The sequence below is a fragment of the Ips typographus genome, linkage group LG3, assembly GCF_016097725.1.
Source record: "Ips typographus isolate SLU linkage group LG3, UJ_Ityp_2.0, whole genome shotgun sequence".
Lineage (NCBI taxonomy): Eukaryota > Metazoa > Arthropoda > Insecta > Coleoptera > Curculionidae > Ips > Ips typographus.
The window spans coordinates 8,418,696-8,438,859 of NC_138424.1; the positions used below are offsets into that span (position 1 = coordinate 8,418,696).

Below are 20,164 nucleotides of genomic sequence, written 5' to 3' on the forward strand. Positions count from 1 at the left end.
AACAGGGTTTAGAAACGTTTTCTTGCAGTATTTGATATAAAACGTGTTTTTAAGATTTATGACAGTTATTTTGACGATTGTCACATGACCGTCTAGCTAAATAGTGTTCTACAATCACGTGACAACTCTCACTAACGTCAAAACTGTCAAATTATGCTCAAAAGTTGCAAAAATGAGGGTTTAGAAACGTTTTCTTGCAGTATTTGATATAAAACGTGTTTTTGAGATTTATGGCAGTTATTTTGACATTTGTCACGTGACCGTCTTGCTAAATAGTGTTCTACAATCACGTGACAACTCTGACTAACGTCAAAACTGTCAAATTATGCTCAAAAGTTGCAAAAATTAGGGTTTAGAAAGGTTTTCTTGCAGAATTTGATATAAAACGCGTTTTTGAGATTTAAGACAGTTATTTTGACAATTTTCACGTAATCTTCTAGCTAAATAGTGTTATACAATCACGTGACAACTGTCACTAACGTTAAAACCGTCAAACTATGCTCTAAAGTTGCAAAAAACAGGGTTTAGAAACGTTTTCTTGCAGTATTGGATATAAAACGGGTTTTTGTGATTTATGACAGTTATTTTGACAATTGTCACGTGGCCGTCTAGCTAAATAGTATTCTACAATCACGTGACAAATGTCACTAACGTCAAAATCGTCAAACTATGCTCTAAAGTTGCAAAAATAAGGGCTTAGAAAGGTTTTCTTGCAGTATTCGATATAAAGAGGGTTTTGAGATTTATGATTTTGACAATGGTCACGTGACTGACTAGCTAAATTATCTTTTAAAACCACGTGATATCTGTCACTAATGTCAAAACTTAGAAAACAATTATTAATAAAAAAAAATGAAAAATCTGTATTTTTGAAGTAGGGTTTTTATATTTATAGCAAGAATCGTGTAAATAGTATCTTTATAGTCACGTGACCATATTGAAATTCAAAATGTTGTAATGAAAGTCACGTGACCGTTTTTACGACTAAAAAGAATTTCTCTTGGTTACGTTACTGCTTTCAATTATTAAATTTAGTTACGAAAGTCATGTGACTAGTTTCAAGCGTCACGTGACTCTACTTGGTCAAAATAATATTCTTGCCGTCACGTCACCATATTTAAGGTCAAAATGTTGTTCTGAAGATCACGTGACTAATTTCAAGCGTCGAATGTGGTTATTATTATTGTTCAGCATTCAAGTTGGTATTTTCTTATTTGGGGAAAGTCTAATTCTTTAAAAAAATATGATTGCAACTCATATTGGCAACTTTTTTGAGTTTCAACTAAAATAGTTTACTTTTGTGTTTTTGGGCATACAAAAGCACTTTTGATAACTCAAGCCCCTACTTGACATGTTTCTAGGTCCGCCACTGATCAGCATAACAATGTAAACCTATAATGTGCTTCATACAGATTTAGAAAAAGTGATTTATGTATTGTAATACAATATTTTAATCAAAAAAACTACATTGTTGTAGTCTACATTAATAAAACAGCGCCAAAAGCAATATTTGTTGTGCTTACACTATTAATATAAACCGTATTTTGCGTAACTGCATTTTTAACAAAACTACAGTTCTATGCAATACTAGAAACGTCTTGTTTACAAGTCAGAGATAATAAAAAGGCAGTCGTCACAACATTATCACAATTAACCATCTTTTAAAGTTCTGATGCAAGCTCAAAGACATTTTCGTCACACGGAGGCAAATACTTAAAATAATACTCCTTGACTCTTTGATCTGTTGTTTTGAGACAGCAAAAAGTCCAGCCACAAAAACATGACGTCACCACATCATGTTGGGGGGGTGAATAAACGCCTGTTTACAATGAACATGTAATCAGGTGTCTCAGCAATTACTTTGTATTTTAAATTAGGTGTCAAAACAATAATATAATTACTTAGTTAGCACAAGCTAACTTGGTTCAGTTAGTGCTGAGCAAAAGAATTAATAACTGTTTTCAAAAAGATAAGAAGGTAAGTACTCAATGAAATAACCGGCTGATAAAGCAAAATCAAGAACGATCGTTAACCTAACAATGAGGAATTTAGCATTTTGGAAGGATCTTCCGCAAATCGAAGGTTTCAAAACAAAAACGTCTTTTTATATGCCCCCAATCGTAAAACTACAAAAACCGACCCATTTAAACGGAATTATTTACCAATAGAACGATACTACGGTCCTTATCAGTATCTTGAAGAAATACCGTCTCTCTTTATCATTACTTATTAATCGTTTGAGAAGAAACGTGTTACTACTCATTGAAGCTCTGACGATCTCCAGACGTGGTTCTGCAGTGATATTTCTTGTGATAATGACAGATTTCGCGGTTGCTACCAGAAAAAGTGCGCAATTTGGATTTTACCCTTGTTGTTCTAATTCATTTTAGTTGTTGTAACTTTAACGACACAAAAATGAGAGGTTTGCGCCTAATTTGGTAACGTAAAAGTGCAAAGTGTTAAGGTTTGTTATTTCCAGACCCGATACGCAACTACAAAAAAATCATTGCGGGGGGTAATAGGGATTCGGACTCGGATGAATCACAGCCCCTGCTGAGTTCCAGTTCTGGATCAACCTCATCCAGTTTTGGGTAAGTTCTTGAAGATGTTGAGTGGAAAATTAATTTTTAAATGCTGGTTTGTAGCAAAATTGCAAATTTGTGTTAAATAATAACTTTATGATAGAAAAAGAGAAAAGTGGCAATTTAGGATCAAATCAAAATCAGTAAAGTAACCTACTGAACAAATACGTGTGTATCAAATTGGTTCTTCATGTATTGGGATCTCGGTAACCGTAAGAGCAGAGAGAGACATGCATTTTAAACAATTGCTTACAGCTCTTTAACAAAGCGAAAGAAAGTTTTGAAATAGACATTATTAAGGCACTTTTTTACGTAGAACACGATGACGTAATTAGAAAAAATATATCGTCATTGGTATCCGAGATATGGATGATAACTTTGTTAATTTCTTATGGCCGCTATCTTGAATTTTTGTATTTTTGGAAAGCGCTTAAAAAATCCTTCTCAATTACGTACTTGATTATGGTATTATTTAGTTTCTAAAGAGCAGAAAAATGTTTTTTAAATTTTTGATGGTTTTGGAAAATGTCGCCGCCATTATGAAAAACAAATGACAATTAGTTTGCTTTTTCCAATTTTCCTGAAAACGAAAAAAAGATAATTTAATTTGGATACCAGAAATAAGTTAAAAACTTTCTCCATTTAACCGACTCTGTATAGCTCTTACGCTTACCGAGTTCCCAATACATGTAGAACCAATTTGGGACACACTGTATTTAGCTCATAAATTCCAATAAAAATGGAGTAATGAAGATACTTTCTGGGTGCGTATTCTTGAAACGAGGGAAGGGAATTATCAAGAGAAAAACCTGTAAAATATGACAGGAACCCGCCATTATCAGCTCTTCTGTCACATTCTATCAACACTTTCCTTGAGAATTTCGTTCCTTACTTTCAAGAATAGGCCCCCTGATATATTCAAAAAATGTACCTACATGGTTATTTTAAATGGGTTAACCTGTAGATTTTTTCTGAACTGTATTTATAAGACATCAATCGTAGACTTGGGAATGGAGAATTTAACGACATAATTATATACGGGGTGTCCATATTAAAATAACGTTAATTTCTTCCTTTATACACACACGAAGTACTTTACAGTCATCTTTTTTTAGAGAAAGGTAACTTTCACTCTGAATATCGCAAAACTATAATACTTTTGATGATGATTTAGGTCTGAGAATGGAAAATTTTACAATGTACAGGGTGTCCTATTTGACGTTGATTTGTAGCTTTGTACAGGAAATCCCATTTTTGACACTTGCAGGATATACCACTTATTTTTAAAAATACAAGCTTGTGCTACTTTTTTTGTAAAACTAAACATGACATCAGCAGGATTTTGTTAACCTTTCGTTTTTGAGATACAGAGGAAAATTGAATAATATCACTTCATCTCAGGTATTTTTAAACTTTTTAAAAAAGTTAAAACGGATTATTACAGATATTCTTCCCTAGAATTCAGTTTTTTTCTTCTAGCATATATCAAAAACCGTTGGTTGTGTATATGATACAAACATATAACTTTTTTAATAGAACACCCAGCATACTATTCTTTATCTGTATTAGCTTTACAACATAGATCTAGATATATTTGTGTATAAAGATTTTTTCAAACAATGTCGGAATTTACAGTTTTTGAAAATTGTATTGGTTTTTACGCTTAAATTTGTAGATACCATTGTGTAATATAAAACATTATTTTTTGAATTACAACTATTACATTTTCCTTCGGTTTTCTAAACAAAGGTAAATTTTTTATTTAAAATTGAATAAAAAAGAAAAAATGAGTATATGATAAACAAATTTATCAAATACCACAATTTTTTCGAAAATCCTAAATTCTCCATTTGTTAGCTGAAATAATTGCATACAAATTTTATATGTTTACAGAAGTACCATTAAACAAAAATTGTTTTTATTATAATAAAATAATCGACAATGCTAGAAAAACCATCTTAAAATTTAAAATTCTCAATTTCACTCTGTATCTTCAAAAAGGGTTATAAAATTCTGCTGACGCCATATTAAATACGATATTTTGCAAACGTGTTGAAAATGGGACATCCTGTAGATGTAGACAGACACTTTGTTTTAAAAAACAAAGGCAATTCTGACCTTAAAAATCGCAGAAACTGTAACATTTTTATAAATACATTTTTATAACCTAATAATATACAGAGAGAGTCCCATTTAAAATAACGTGGCCTTAAACACTTTACTGTCACCTTTTTTAAAAACTTTGACGCTGAATATCTTAAAAGCTATAACTATTTTGTAAATACAAATTTGTCATAATGTTGCTCTCAAAAAGGAAAATTGAATGCAGTAATAACACAGGGTGTCCCATTTAAAATAACGTTACTTTCTAGCTTTGTACACAACATAAGCAACTATAGCTTTTTCACTCTTAAAGTTAAAATTCTAAATATCTCGATAACTGTCACATTTTTGTAAATACATTTCTATGTCATAATGTATGCCTTATGATGGAGAATTTAACAACAAAATAATATACAAGGTGTCCCACTTAATAACACATGAATCAAATACTTGATCGCTTATACGTTTCGAGGCTGGCTGGCATTTTCATCAGTAACTACAAAATAGTTGATAATAAAGAGGTACAAATTATGATGAAAATGGAATTAACGCAGTTTATACAAAGACAAATAAAAACAGTGAAATAAGAAAAGAAAAGTGATGTTAGAATATTATTAACTTGTGTGCAGAATTTACTTCGGAAAATAGAAACCCTGTGTTAATAAAATAAAAAATCAACATAAACTCTCCTACAATAACAGCAGACGGCCACATAACTGAACCAAAACCTTACGCAAAATACCTAGGCATTACAATAGACCATAAACTGAAATTCACAAAACATGTACAAAACATCAGAACAGAAATGACTAAAAGAACAAAACATTTTCGATCACTGACCTACAAGAACAAAGGAATTAGCACAAAGACTGCTACAAAAATATACAAAGCAATTTGTAGACCACTACTTGACTATGGCAACGTACTTATGGCAAATGCCTCAGAAAGAACTAAACGACATATACAAACAACCGAACAAATCGCCCTAAGACTGATAACACGGATAAGACATCCCCAAAACTCACTCCACAATCCCCCAAATGAGCTACTGTACCAGCGCACAAACTTAACTAGAATAACAGAAAGACTACTACAAATTCAATCCAAATGGAAAAACAACCAACAGAACTGGACCATACTAAATCCTCTTTGCCTCACAAGACAGACAAGACAATCCCGTTTTCTTTTTCCATCGACGACTCTACTCGAACACTTACAAACATAACACAACTAAGACAATAATAAATGTTACAAAATGTAATTTTAGGTTAAGATAAATGTTTGCAATACTTTATTTTAGATTAGTATATTATACCAACTTAAAGTAAGCCTAAACCAACAAATGTACACAAACAAGGGCAGAAAGACCATTTCGGTCGATAGCCCATTTCGTAATGAAATAAAGATTGTTTATTATTATTATTAAAATAAAAATTTGAAAAATTTGTTTTAAAAAGTTTAATAAAAGACAAAAAATATGTTTAAAATAAAGTTACTTTCTAGCTTTGTACATACTTTATTTGAATGCTAGTAAATACTTATTTATGTCGTAATATAGGAATGGGAATGGAAATTCTTCATGAAAGTTTCAATCGAATTATAACTTGCACTCTAAAAATTATAGACAAATTTCAATCTGCATGCAAATTAAATGCAAATTTAATAATTATTAATTGGGGGGTACTGTTTATTTGTACATACGCTGTTCTAAAATGACCGAATACTTTCATTGCATTTGTTACATTTACATAAAACCCAGTTACAAAAACAATTATTAGGTTTCGCTCGTCCATTCACACTTCTCTATTTCACACACTCTCACTCACTCTGTATATTTTTTTTTGTGGGGACGTCATTGAGTTTATTAAATTGTCAACATCATCCGATCTTCCAGATGTTTTAATTTATAGCGTCAAATCATGTAAATAATCCAATAAATTAATCCATCAAGTGCATTGCAATTTTTTGTTTGAATGATTGTCAAAAAGCTTAAAGTTTCATCAGACTACCAGACGCTACCACCGTTAAGAACGGGGGGGAAAAAAGGCTTTAAACCTGGTTTCAAACATTTTAGGTCCGTATTCGATCAGTCGATGATCGCGAGCGATTCAGAAGTTGAGAGACCCCCTGACCCCAAAGAAGTGTCTGCACTGTCGCCGCTTTCAATCCGAAGGAAATTCGAATGGTAAATTATTTACTTTTATGTACAAAAGCGTCATTAAAATATACATTTCAAGCAAAACACATAAACTATTCGGAAACATGTGCGTCAACTTGATGGTGGTATTGTGCGTAGTGTGTATTAACAAAATCTTGAGTTAATAAATGAGTTCAATTAATTTGTTTATTCGATTCACACAACCGAAAAAATTTGGATATAAATAAGGCACATATTTTTTTCAGTCGTTTGGCCTACAATTCCGTTTTTGAGCCTCCGGTATTGGATGTGTATGGCGCCAGAAAGTTGATCTTTGACGATGGCAGTTATCCAGAATTGACGGGATACGCTCAGAAGGATCCGGTAAGTTAATTAACCGCTTTTTACTTGATTGAATTGAATGTATTACGTAGAGTGTGTTTGAAATTATCTTCTTGGAAGTTGATCAAGTTTAAAAAATCCATGCAATGCACTTTAATCGTCTAGTGTAATGGTGCACAAGCCAATAAAATCAGTCTGTGCGATAAGCTTCGTTGAAATGAAACTTTGACGAGTGTTGGAAACAAGTGTGGTTATTGTTTAAAAAAAAATCACAATTGCATGTATTTGCATTTCATTCAGTAAGTTCTACCTTATCATAAACAAAAATGAATTGAAATTGTTTTATAATATGTCCTAAGATAGTGTCATTTATAGGTTAATCTTTTGTTGGCAGGTAACTTTGGAACATTCTGCAAAAATAAAAATATTTTTACAGGGTGTTCCAACGATAGACATTCCGTAGCGTTGATTTAGTTGCGGTATTTGCATCAATCTCAGCACAGCGAGCAGTTTGTGATTGGTCAAAAAAAGTAGCTTTCAGCTTGCTGCTTTTTTTTGACCAATCATAAATTACGACCAGTGCTGTGATTTACGCAAATACTGCACATGTGGTCTTATCATAAGTCATAATTTTACTGTGACGGATCATTTGCTAAATGTCACAAATCGATTAAAATTTAGCCTCTGGAACCCTTTAAAGTACAATCGGCCCTTAAATGTACAGTGTGGACAGTGTTGCCAAAGCTACCCCGATCGGGGTAGATCTACCTCATTTCCAATAACTTCACCCCGCGCGCTCCTCCCATCAAAATCTACCCCGTTATTAAATGGAACAATCAAGAAACAGAAAAAGAAACAAATAATATTGCCTTTTCGCATTCTTTAAAAATGCGCTGATTAATATAATATGATGAACCACACTCCGACTTCGACCAATAACCAATGTTGCCAGGTTTACCGTTAAAACGGTATATCTACCGTTTTTGTAGTCCTTCTACCGTTCTCCTGGTTTTTGTATTACGTTATTGTCATTATGTTGGTTGTGAAACTTTTCATATACTTTTTCAATTTATTGAATAGAAAATTTAATAAGGATTCTAAAAATGCGCTTAAAACAGTCGTTTTCTTACTCCAAATTGTTCTTTAAAACCACGTGATGTCTGTCACTATTGTCAGAATTGTCAAAATTTTACTAGAATTTGCAAGAATTACATTTTAACACAGTTTTCGTAACAAAACGGTTTTCTGAGATTTAACCGTTATTTTGACAATTGTCACTTCATAGTCTAGCTAAATAGTGTTCTGAAATCACGTGACAACTGTCACTGCCATCAAAACTGTCAAACCATGCTCTAAAGTTGCAAAAATTAGGGTTTAGAAAAGTTTTCTTGCAGTATTTGATAATAAAACGTGTTACTGAGATTTATGACAGTTATTTTGACTATTGTCAAGTGCGTCTAGCTAAATAGTGTTCTACAATCGCGTGGCAACTGTTACTAACGTCAAAACTGTCAAGCCATGCTTTAAAGTTGCAAAAATCAGCGTTTAGAAACGTTTTCTTGCAGTATTTGATAATAAAACGTATTTTTGAGATTTATGCCAGTTATTTTGCCAATTGTCACGTGACAGTCTAGCTAAATAGTGTTCTACAATCACGTGACAACTGTCACTAATGTCAAAACTGTCAAACCATGTTCTAAAGTTGCAAAAATCAGGGTTTAGGGACGTTGTCTTGCAGTATTTAGTATAAAACGTGTTACTGAGATTTATGACAGTTATTTTGACTATTGTCACGTGACCGTCTAGCTAAATAGTGTTCTACAATCACGTGACAACTGTCACTAACGTCAAAACTGTCAAGCCATGCTTTAAAGTTGCAAAAATCAGGGTTTAGAAACGTTTTCTTGCAGTATTTGATAATAAAACCTGTTTTTGAGATTTATGACAGTTATTTTGACTATTGTCACGTGGCCGTCTAGCTAAATAGTGTTCTACAATCACGTGACAACTGTCACTAACGTCAAAACTGTCAAGCCATGCTCTAAAGTTGCAAAAATCAGCGTTTAGAAACGTTTTCTTGCTGTATTTGATAATAAAAGGTGTTTTTGAGAAATATGATTGTTATTTTGACTATTGTCACGTGGTCGTCTAGCTAAATAATGTTCTACAATCACGTGATAACTGTTATTAACGTCAAAACTGTCAAACTATTCTCTAAAGTCGCAAAAATCGAAGTTTAAGAACGTTTTCTTGCAGTAATTGATAATAAAACGTGTTTTTGAGATTTATGACAGTTATTTTGACAATTTTCACGTGACCGTCTAGTTAAATAATGTACTACAAGCACGTGACGTCACTAACGTCAAAACTATCAAACCATGCTCTAAAGTTGCAAAAATCAGCGTTGAGAAACGTTTTCTTGCAGTGTTTGATAATAAAACGTGTTTTTGAGATTTATGACTGTTATTTTGACAATTGTCACGTGACCGTCTAGTTAAATAATGTACTACAATCACGTGACAACTGTCACTAACGTCAAAACTATCAAACCATGCTCTAAAGTTGCAAAAATCAGCGTTTAGAAACGTTTTTTTTTGCAGTATTTTATAATAAATCGTGTTTTTGAGATTTATGACAGTTATTTTGCCAATTGTCACGTGACCGTCTAGCTAAATCGTGTTCTACAATCACGTGACAACTGTTACTAACGTCAAAACTGTCAAACCATGCTCTAAAGTTGCAAAAATCAGCGTTTAGAAACGTTTTCATGCAATATTTAATAATAAAATAAACGTATAACTAAATACTGTCACTAACGTCAAAACTGTCAAACTATGCTGTAAAGTTGCAAAAATCAGGGTTTAGAAATGTTTTCTTTTAGTATTCGATATAAAGAGTGTATTTGAGATTTACGATTTTGACAATGGTTACGTGACTGTTTAGTTAAATTATCCTTTAAAACCTTTAAAAAAAAATGAAAAATTTGTATTTTTAAGGTATTTTATAGCAGCGGGGTTAATACTATAATGTTTAGGTTAAGAAACTCATAATTATGAATAATTGAACAAAATATAATAAGACAATATAATCTAAAACATCGTCGGTCAACGACAAAAAATACTTATCTGCTTGGTTGTTACCAGGCTGTAAATTGAGGTCATTTTGAACATTTAGGTTAGTTCTACAAATGTTTTAATGTTTTTGCACTATTAGCTTAAAGACTTATTTTAAATTATAATAGATTTTGTCGGTATATAAATTTATACTTTACTAATACCCTACTAAATACATATCATATTATATTCTCTTGCTAGAAATATCATGCTTATCATTTAAAATTTTGCCGTAAAAAATCACCTTTCTGCATTTTGTAAATTTTTTAAAAGGAAATTACGTTAAAGATGTTCTTATTAATGAAAAAATGACCTGCAAAAAATTTTCACTGCAGTTGCTAAATCTAAAATCATTTCTTTTTTTGTTTTGACAACCAATAAAATGTGTTGCCCGTCAGTGTAATATTTCAACAACAAATCTGATGTTCTATATAGAAATCACACCAGGAACACTATTTTGAAAAATATGGAATAAAACAACGATTTTCCAAGTAAAATTTCGCAAAAAAAACGCTTATTCTACCCGATAAACCTTGAAGGTCTCGTAATGTGACATTGATAAGGTGGCATAAGCACTTTTTTCAATTATTTAAATATGACAAACACTTTTTTAACTTTTATGTATTTTATGCTATAATTCTAGATGAGCATACAGACAACACCCAACATACTGAAAAGTCCGATTTCGTCAGGAAGTACCAGTTTCAACGGCTTCATGGATTACAAGGAGCCCGAAAAACATACCCACAACTCTCTGGTCACCATGTAAGTGGAATTTTAATTAATTAACCATGATCTTTGCCAAAAAGTTTCGAAATTGTTTCCGCAATTTGATATAATAATGTTTCAGTATAATTTTTGCTTAGATATCTGTATTAACCTTGACCTGAAGTCTGAAATTAGAGCATTAAGTAATTAATTACTTTAAAGTGTAATGAATAATTTTTATTGCTAAAATTTTAATTATACAGTGTGACCCATTTAGAATGGAAACACCCCTATAAAATTTTAGGTTATTAACCGATTTCAATGATTTTTTTTTTGAAATAATTAGGAATGAAATGTCTATTACGGGAGAAAATTTTAAATATTTATTTCAGTTTTCAGGTCATATTACGATACTTTTTCTTGATAGAAAATGGAGAATTTTTATTAGCGATTTTTTTATTGAAAAAATTACTACGCCACTGGATCTATAGTGCTTTCAAATAGCTGTGACCAAAATTTCATGAAAATCCATTCATTAATAACAAAGTTATGACAAATTAAAATTCAAAAATCCTCTAAGCTAACGGTCACAAAAGAACACCCTGCATCAACTGTTGCCATAGAAATGGTGTTACTATTTACTTGTTTATTATTAATTATTAATTGATTAATTTCTAAAAAAAAAAAAAAAATTTTGGTCACAGCTATTTGAAAGCACTATAGATCCAGTGGCTTAGTAATTTTTTCAATAAAAAAATCGCTAATAAAAATTCTCCATTTTCTATCAAGAAAAAGTATCGTAATATGACCTGAAAACTGAAATAAATATTTAAAATTTTCTCCCGTAATAGACATTTCATTCCTAATTATTTCAAAAAAAAAATCATTGAAATCGGTTAATAACCTAAAATTTTATAGGGGTGTTTCCATTCTAAATGGGTCACACTGTATGTATGAATTACTACTGATGAGAAGTAAAATGGGCAGAGTATTTTGACACACCGGGCATATTAGCTTCTACGAAAATAATTAACACTTTTTAAGATAAATTATCTGAAATTTATACTTTCCGTCAGTTTCTTACACAATTTTGCAGTAATAATTTAATATTCTGGCTGTTTTTAACTAACATCATCTTTCCAAGCTATGCATTAACAGCAGGGGATGCCAAAACAAAAAGTCGTTGCCACAATGGGTTTTTCTTGTTTCGCAGACCGGTTTCAACCAGAACGCAGACGACGAAAGTCTCCGAAACCAGTCACGAAAATGATTTGCGTTTTGGTATTTCCTATAATTTTGGGTTTGAAAACCCCTAATAATTCTGTGTAGATAAAAGACCCTGTTCATGTATCAGTTTTCTCATCAGATTACGATTAAGTTATTACAATTGAACCATTTAGGCTGAAAGCTGCTTTTTTGTATCGGGTGTTCCAAATGCACAAAAAGTATCGAAGTTTTTCAAATAGAACCTAGTAATTTATTTGATTTTCAGAATCTACATTAAAAATTAAAAAAATTGTACACCTCAATTTTATTTTAAGGTTTAATACCTTTTACAGTTTCTCAAATATTCGATATTTTGTAAAAATGTAGAACACATTTTAAGGTTGGATTTGAGAGATTTTTCAGTTAAAATCAACTAAATCAGATGTAAATTCAGCCAAAACAAGTGAATTTCCATTGAAATTGACTAACGTAAGTTAAGTTTACATTTCGTTCGTTGAACACTTGTTTTGACAGACTATACATGTAAGTAAGCCTCTAAAAACTGCCAGAAGCTTCTGCATATGTGTTTAGCTTCTTAAGAGTGCCCGAAGCTTCTAAAAATGTTTATAGAGTGCCAGAGGCTCTAAAATTTAATTTAAAATTTCCACAAGCCTCTAAACACTGGCAGCCAGCCTCTGAATATGTGTTTAGCTTCTTAAACGTGTCAGAAACCTCTAACATTTAAATTGCAAATTGCCAGAAACTTCTGAAGATGTGTTTGGCTTCTTAAGAGTGCCAGAAGCCGTTAAAAGCTGCCAAAAGCCTCTGAAAACTCTCAGAAGCCCCTAAAATTGAAATCAAAAGTGCCAGGAGCCAGTACCACACGCCTCTAAAAACTGCCAGGAGCCTCTGAATATGTGTTTAGCTTCTTAAACGTGTCAGAAACCTCTAAAATTTAATTTCCAAGTGCCAGACGTTACTAAAAACTGCCAGAAGCTTCATCTGAATGTGTGTTTAGGTTCATAAACGGGTCATAAACCTCTAAAATTTAATTTCAAATTGCCAGAAGCCTCTAAAAACTGCCAGAAGCATATAAATATATCCTTCCTATATCTATTTAACTACTTAAGAGTGCCAGGAGCCTCTAAAAATGATTATAGCATCTTAAGAGTGCCAGGAGGCTCTGAAATTTTATTTGAAATTGCCAGAAGCCTCTAAAATTTAATTTCAAAGTACCAGACGCCTCTAAAAACTGACAGGAGCCTCTGAATATGTGTTTAGCTTCTTAAACGTGTCAGAAATCTCTAAAATTTAATTTTAAATTGCCAGAAGGCTCTGAATGTGTCTTTAGCTTCTTAAACGTGCCAGAAACATCTAAAATTTAATTTCAAATTGCCAGAAGCCTCTAAAAACTGCCAGAAGCCTCTGAATATCTGTTTAACTTTTTAAGAGTTCTAAGAGCCTCTAAAAATGTTTATAGGCTCTTAAGAGTGCCAGAAGGCTAGGAAATTTTATTTGAAAGTGCTAGAAGCCTCTAAAATTTAATTTCAAAGTGCCAGACGCCACTAAAAACTGCCAGAAGCTTCATCTGAATGTGTGTTTAGTTTCTTAAACGTGCCAGAAACCTCTAAAATGTAATTTCAAATTGCCAGAAGCCTCTGAATATCTATTTAACTTCTTAAGAGTGCCAGGAGCTTCTAAAAATGTTTATAACCTCTTAAGAGTGCCAGAAGGCTCTGAAATTTATTTAAAAGGGCTAGAAGCCTCTAAAATTTAATTTCAAAGTACCAGACGCCTCTAAAAACTGCCAGGAGCCTCTGAATATGTGTTTAACTTCCTAAAAGTGCCAGAAGGCTCTGAAATTTTATTTAAAAGTGCTAGAAGCCTCTAAAATTTAATTTGAAATTGTCAGAAGTTTCTAAAAACTGCCAGAAGCTTCTGAAAACTGCGAGGAGCCTCTAAAAATGTTTATACCCTCTTAAGAATGCCAGAAGCCCCTAAAAACTGCCAGAGGCTTCTGAAAATGTGTTTAGCCTCTCTAGTCAAGAAACTCCTAAGATATCATGGGTGAGAAATTGTCTACCTCATACAGGATGTCTCAACATTTTTACCCAATAACTGTACAAGCCTCAAGTTTACTTTTTTGCAAATAAAATAATACAGTAATTGTTAAAAATTCTATTTTTGACTTGAATATCTAAAATTTTCAGATGTTTCAGTTTTATTCAATATTGCTGATTATCAGCTTAAAGTTTGCTTTTAAAAGCATTAATTCCGTTTTTTGTACCATATTCTCATTCATAGAAAATATGATTTCCTACTATGAGTGCAATTTCCATGAACAGTTTTTATCTTATTATTTTCATCAATTTTCAGATTTGCGATATGGAACACCACGATGGGTTCCTCGCTTCTGGCCATGTCTTGGGGTATTCACATGGCTGGACTGTTTCCAGGCATCGCCATCAATATTTTAGTGGCAGCACTATGTCTTTACACGTGTCACATACTGCTCACAGTGAATGAAAAGCATAGTATGCCTGGACTGGACGTGGAGGTGAGCCATCTATGCAGAGACCTTTTGGGAAAATGGGCTGAGATACTTGCCAAAATATTCTCGGTGGTGGTACTCTTGGGTGCCGATATTGTCTACATGATTTTGATGTCGAATTTTTTGTATAATTTCGTTTATTTTGTTTACGGTAAGTTACTTTCAATTGTCAGAAATAGTAATTAATAGTTTTAATTTGTTTTGTTTCTTGTTAGGATTGTTTACTATGCCCATAGACCCTTTGACAACCAATTCAACCGTATTGTGCCCTAACGACTTAATAATGAAAAACACCAGTTTGATTCTTAGCAATTCCACTTCGGGTGCTGGTTCCTTCTTTGAGAGGTTTTGGGATTTGTACAGTACGGTCCCTATCATTTTATCTGTGATAATGTTCTGCGTGTTGAACTTTAAGTCCCCCACGTTCTTCACCAAGTTCAATAGTTTAGGTAAGTCACTTTTTCAGTTCACAAAAAAGTACCAATGGAAGGTAATTTTTACAGGTACTATCAGCGTACTGTACTTAATAATTTTCGTGGCTGTAAAAGCGTTTGGATGGGGGATAAACATGGGCGATTGGAGTGAGGAATTGTCCATCAAACCCACGTTTACTGCTCTGAGCGGAATGTTGTCACTCAGTTATTTCATCCATAACATTATCATTTCCATTATGAAGAATAACAAGCACCAGGAGCATAACGTGAGCCCTTTTCAGATGAAAATCCACTGTATTTTTAACTTTTTCTGAAATTACAGGGTCGAGACCTTTCCATAGCTTTCGGATTGATCACCTTCACCTACTTATTCATTGGAATCGTATTTTATGTCAGTTTTCCTCTAGCCAAGTCATGCATCCAGGACGTAAGTTTATTACCCCATAAACCAGAAATACAGAAGAATAACAATGATATTGCAGAATATCCTCAACAACTTCACCAAAAACGACATCCTGACGATTATTGCTAGAGTGCTTCTAATGTTCCAGCTGTTTACAGTATTTCCCTTGATCTCTTTCATGTTGAGAAAAGACATTTTAGGAAACATCAACCAAATTTTCAAAAATTACACTTTTGGAGATTTTACTTATTGCCGAGTGATGGTATTAAATGGTTGTTTGTTGGTAATTTGCGTGCTTTTCGCTTGCTTCCTGCCCAAAATTGGTACTTTAATCAGGTAAGATTTTGCTCACACACTCTAATCATTAGAATAACGAAACTTACTTCAACAGATACACAGGAGCTTTAAGTGGTCTGGTATACATTTTTATGTTGCCAAACTTACTGCAAATGGCAAGTCTGAGAAAGGAAAAAGAACTGACAACAATGAGAGCTTTGTGGCACTTATTTATAATCGTGGCAGGGACTCTTAATTTGCTATCGCAATTTTTCATTCAAGATTAGTGATAAGCATAACTTAAGTTCAGTAGCTATTTATTTAGTAAAATTAAAGTATTCCACTATATGTGACTCAATTGCATTAAGACGAATTTAATTTTCATTTAGTATATAAGTTTGAAGCTATTTATTTATTTTATAATATGACTTGATTTTCATCAATATGTAATGTATTTTCACAGCTTTCTTTTCATAACAATTTGTTAAAATTTTATTATTGCATTGGTTTTAGTTTGCTATTTTATTTGTTATTTTAATGTGAACAATTATTTTAGTACAAAATAAAATGCTCTGACAAACAACATTTTTTTAAAATACCTTCTCTTACTTTTTTAATTACCATATTGTCTAAAAAACTACTAATAAAAATCCAATTTTTACAAAACACCGAGCATGTTATCAGGAGAACAAAAACGTGAGGAGGTAAATTATAATTGCTCCTAATACTTCGCATTCGTTAATTGTGAAGAAAACTAAATTCACCTAGTACCCTTCTGTGTCCCAGATGAAAACTCTACTTTCACATAAAAGACGAGCATATTAGCAGGAGAGCAAAAAACGGTAGGTAAGTAAGGTAAGTAAATTTGAGTTACCAATTGTCAAGAAAACTAAATTTACCTCCTGCGACTTCGGTGCTCCTGATAGAAAATCCAGTTTTTGCAAAAAATCTAGCATATTATTAAAAGATCAGAAACGCAAAGAGGTTAATTTTAATTACTCCAGTAATTTTTAAGTGTAAACAAGTAAAATAAATACTAGCGATTTTATTTTTAAACAATTTATCCCTATACCCAATTAGATAAATAAATACATAAATTTGCACTAATTTGCAACGAGAACAAACAACATCTCCTAATTTTGTTTTGCATCTAAAATCTATATTAACTACCTGCGGAATATTGTATCTAAGACCACAGTAAGCTCGTAGTCATAATAAATCAGCTAGAGTCCGGATTAAAAAGCACTAAAGTCGTGAAAAAAAGCGCTTAAAAAGCAAAATTATTTTCATCAAAAAAGCATAAAAATCTGTAAAAAAGCACAAAACTCTTTCAGAGAGGCAAAATTTTTTTGAGTTCAACTTCTAGAAATTTTTTGAAGATTTCTAATTGCTTTAGAAGCATAGGTACGGAAGATTTCAGACTGTTTTGAAAAGTTTCAAAAGCTTTTTGAACTACTTGAGAGCATTTGGAAGGTTTTTGGACTGTTTAAACAGCATATTGAAGGTTCTGGAATGCTTGAGAGGCATTTGGAATCTCTTACACGGTTCACAAAATTTTTTGGAAGCTTCTAAACTGCTTTAAAATCTTCTGGGAGCTTCTAGACTAGTTGCAAAACGTTTGGAATCCTTTAGACTGTTCTAAATGATTTTGAAAGCTTCTAGACTGTTTTGAAAGACTTCCGGCTGCTTTAGAAGCATTTTGGAGTTTCTGTAGTGTTTTGAAATCTTTTTAGACTACTTTAGGAGCATTGAAGGTTCTGGACTGCTTTTAAAACATGTGAATATGAACTTTTGGAAGTTTTTAAACTGCTCTAGAAGCATACGAAAGCTTTTAGACTGCTTTGAAATTTTTTAAGAGCTTCTAGACTAGTTGAAGAATATTTGGAATATTTTAGACTGGTTTAAATGCTTTTGAAAGCTTTTAGACTATTTTGAAATGGTTTAGACTGTTTGAGAAGCACTTTGGAATTTCTGTAGTGTTTTGGAAGCTTCTAGACTCTGTTTTGGAAGGCTTTAGATATATTTTGGAGTTTCTGTAGTGTTTTAAAACACTACCTACTAGAACCTTTTTAGACTACTTTAGGAGCATTTGGAAGGTGTTTGGGCAGTTTAAAGAGCCTTGCAGGTTCTGGACTGCCTTTAAGACATTTGAAACCTTGTAGACAATGTTAGAAACTTTTGGAAGCTGTTAAATTGCTTTAGAAGCATACGGAAGCTTTTGAGAGTTTCTAGATAAATTAAAAATCATTTAGAAGCTTTTAAACTGTTCTAAAAGCTTTTAGAAGCTTCTAGGCTACTTTGTAAGCTTTGCAAGGCATTTTAGAGGTTTTATAGTGTTTTGGAATGTTTTTACATTTTTTTAGACTACTTCAGGAGTATTTGGAAATTTTTTGGTCAGTTTAAATTAGTAAATTGATACTTATACATTTTGCAACATGTTTTTGTCGTTCAGAAGCCTTTAATATCTCAATATAGCAATTTGTTGTCAAAGCAGTTATTAGTTTAGTTTATTTTTAAAAGCTTGTTTTGTAAAAAACTTAGTTAAACCATACAAAAATAGCAGTAAATAAGCACAAAAAAGCTAAAATAAGCGCAAAACGAAGAAAAAAGCCAAAAAAGCATCAACAAAATCTGTCAAATGACGCGTTTTTGTATAAATCCAATAAATCGTTCACATTAGATGTCAAAAGTTGGTTGCTTATATTATTAAGAAAAAGCAAAATTTCTAGAAATTACTAATGATTATAGTAAATTTGTTCTCGTTGAATTACTTCTTTGTCCTTCTGCATCCCTCTTATACAATCCTCAATGTCCCACAATCGCCTTTTCAAATTCCAATGGAAAAGACGTAAAAAAACTTAAACCTTGGAGCGATTTAACTTAATTAAGTCAGCCACCTTATCCTCCAACGCTTTAATTTGAGAATCCTTCTCCCGGATCGCCTTCTCCACATCAGAAAATTTTTCAATAATTGTTTTTTTCAAAAAGTCTTCTTTCTGCGATATACTCTTCAGCAAAGTGACTTGTCTTCCCTCGATATTCCTCATAATGTCACGTCCCTTCTCTTCTACATATTTTTCAGCTTCTTTAAACCTTGCGTCTAGTTCTTGATTAATAAAAGTTTTTGCTTCTTGAAGATTTCTATGAAGTTCTGTAACATTCTTCAATAGCAACAACGAGAATTCTTCACTTATATTTTGTAATGTGTCTCTAACTAAATTCTCAATTAGCTGTGTTGCCGTGTTTCCTGTGAAGGGATTGCATAAAAAGTTTTCTTGCAAACTAGAATTAGTGTCATAAGTTAAAGTTGTATGGCTTTTAATCCAGTTAACCACTGGAGCAATTTTGAGCACCCTATACACCTTGCCCAATCTACTCTGTACAGTTCTAGGTAAAACCAACCCCACTACTGTATTTTCTTCATTTAGCATCAGATGAGCTACACTATCTTTAACACTAGTCAAAAGATCATCATCTGGACTATCTGGTTCCTGAATGCAATAATGCAAAATGGTATCAAAATCGTCACCATACACCTTCTTGCAATGATGATCTTCCTGTAGTTGAACTGGTGATAAAGCCAATCGGCCAGATTTAAATACCACAAGAAAATTATTATTCTTGGGAGAGGTTTCCAATGGAAAACCTGCTGCTTTAAGAAACTGAGTAAACTTGAGTGGTGAAGGTAATCTAAGCAAGGCCCAGTCGTTTTGAGAGTGTGCAGGCAAAAACTGGTTCAGGTCAGTATTTAAAGTGAAACTTGGCACAGTGACGATGTCAGAAGGCGGTGTATTGTGGGTGATCAAATATATTAGAGATGGATGAGTGGTTCTGTAAAAAGTATAAATCTATTATACAATAATGCTTCAAATTTGACCTGACATACTGATTTATACATCCTTGATTTACGAGTAAAACAGTGGATGAAACCACGACACCCCAACAGTCTACAGGACTGGTAACCATGCGAATGATAAAAGGGATAAAATTAACACTTTTTAGTGTACAGTCATTCTAAAATTTGTAGCTTAGTAAACTTTAACAATTGAGTAAAACACTTACCTGAAAGGAAACTGATAACAAACTGTAAAGCAAAAGAAGCAACTGTAACTTACAATAATGCATTTTAAGTATGTTCTTACACAAACTTGTTTTGCATCTGTACTCTGTACAGAGATAAAATATTCAGATTTTCCAATGACCTATGTTCTCCTCTAAATTATTATTATGATATGCAATATATAAAGAGTGAATCAACCTGGTAGATGCAATAAGTTTTAATATAACAAAGTTCCCATAACATGATATC

The 20,164-nt window shown here is 32.5% G+C and overlaps 2 protein-coding genes and 1 long non-coding RNA gene across 7 annotated transcripts; 1 reads left to right on the top strand and 2 right to left on the bottom strand.

Annotated features, from left to right (window-relative positions):
• The first annotated feature begins 1,821 nt into the window (after positions 1–1,821).
• LOC145726221 (sodium-coupled neutral amino acid transporter 9 homolog) lies at positions 1,822–16,438 on the top strand. 5 transcript variants are annotated; one of them, XM_081975217.1, is made up of 11 exons: positions 1,822–1,977; positions 2,480–2,591; positions 6,760–6,870; positions 7,089–7,206; positions 10,921–11,042; positions 14,568–14,893; positions 14,958–15,191; positions 15,246–15,442; positions 15,499–15,603; positions 15,659–15,915; positions 15,971–16,438. In XM_081975217.1, the coding sequence occupies exons 3-11, from the start codon at positions 6,779–6,781 to the stop codon at positions 16,140–16,142; spliced, it is 1,623 nt and encodes a 540-aa protein (XP_081831343.1). In that variant the 5' UTR covers positions 1,822–1,977; positions 2,480–2,591; positions 6,760–6,778; the 3' UTR covers positions 16,143–16,438. The 5 variants fall into 5 exon arrangements, with proteins under 5 accessions (XP_081831343.1, XP_081831344.1, XP_081831340.1 ...); XM_081975214.1 differs by lacking the exon at positions 1,822–1,977 and adding an exon at positions 2,169–2,422; XM_081975218.1 differs by lacking the exon at positions 6,760–6,870 and having other exon boundaries at positions 1,823–1,977.
• Positions 11,676–14,574, bottom strand: LOC145726238 (uncharacterized). The gene is made up of 2 exons (XR_014177540.1): positions 13,564–14,574; positions 11,676–13,493 (listed from the first exon to the last, which is right to left on the bottom strand). It is a non-coding gene; the product is annotated as an uncharacterized LOC145726238 (long non-coding RNA).
• A 390-nt stretch (positions 16,439–16,828) lies between the features above and the next one.
• LOC145726230 (uncharacterized) lies at positions 16,829–20,068 on the bottom strand. Its single transcript, XM_081975235.1, has 3 exons — positions 19,918–20,068; positions 19,742–19,869; positions 16,829–19,686 (listed from the first exon to the last, which is right to left on the bottom strand). The coding sequence occupies exons 1-3, from the start codon at positions 19,978–19,980 to the stop codon at positions 18,714–18,716; spliced, it is 1,164 nt and encodes a 387-aa protein (XP_081831361.1). The 5' UTR covers positions 19,981–20,068; the 3' UTR covers positions 16,829–18,713.
• Between the last annotated feature and the right edge of the window lie 96 nt (positions 20,069–20,164).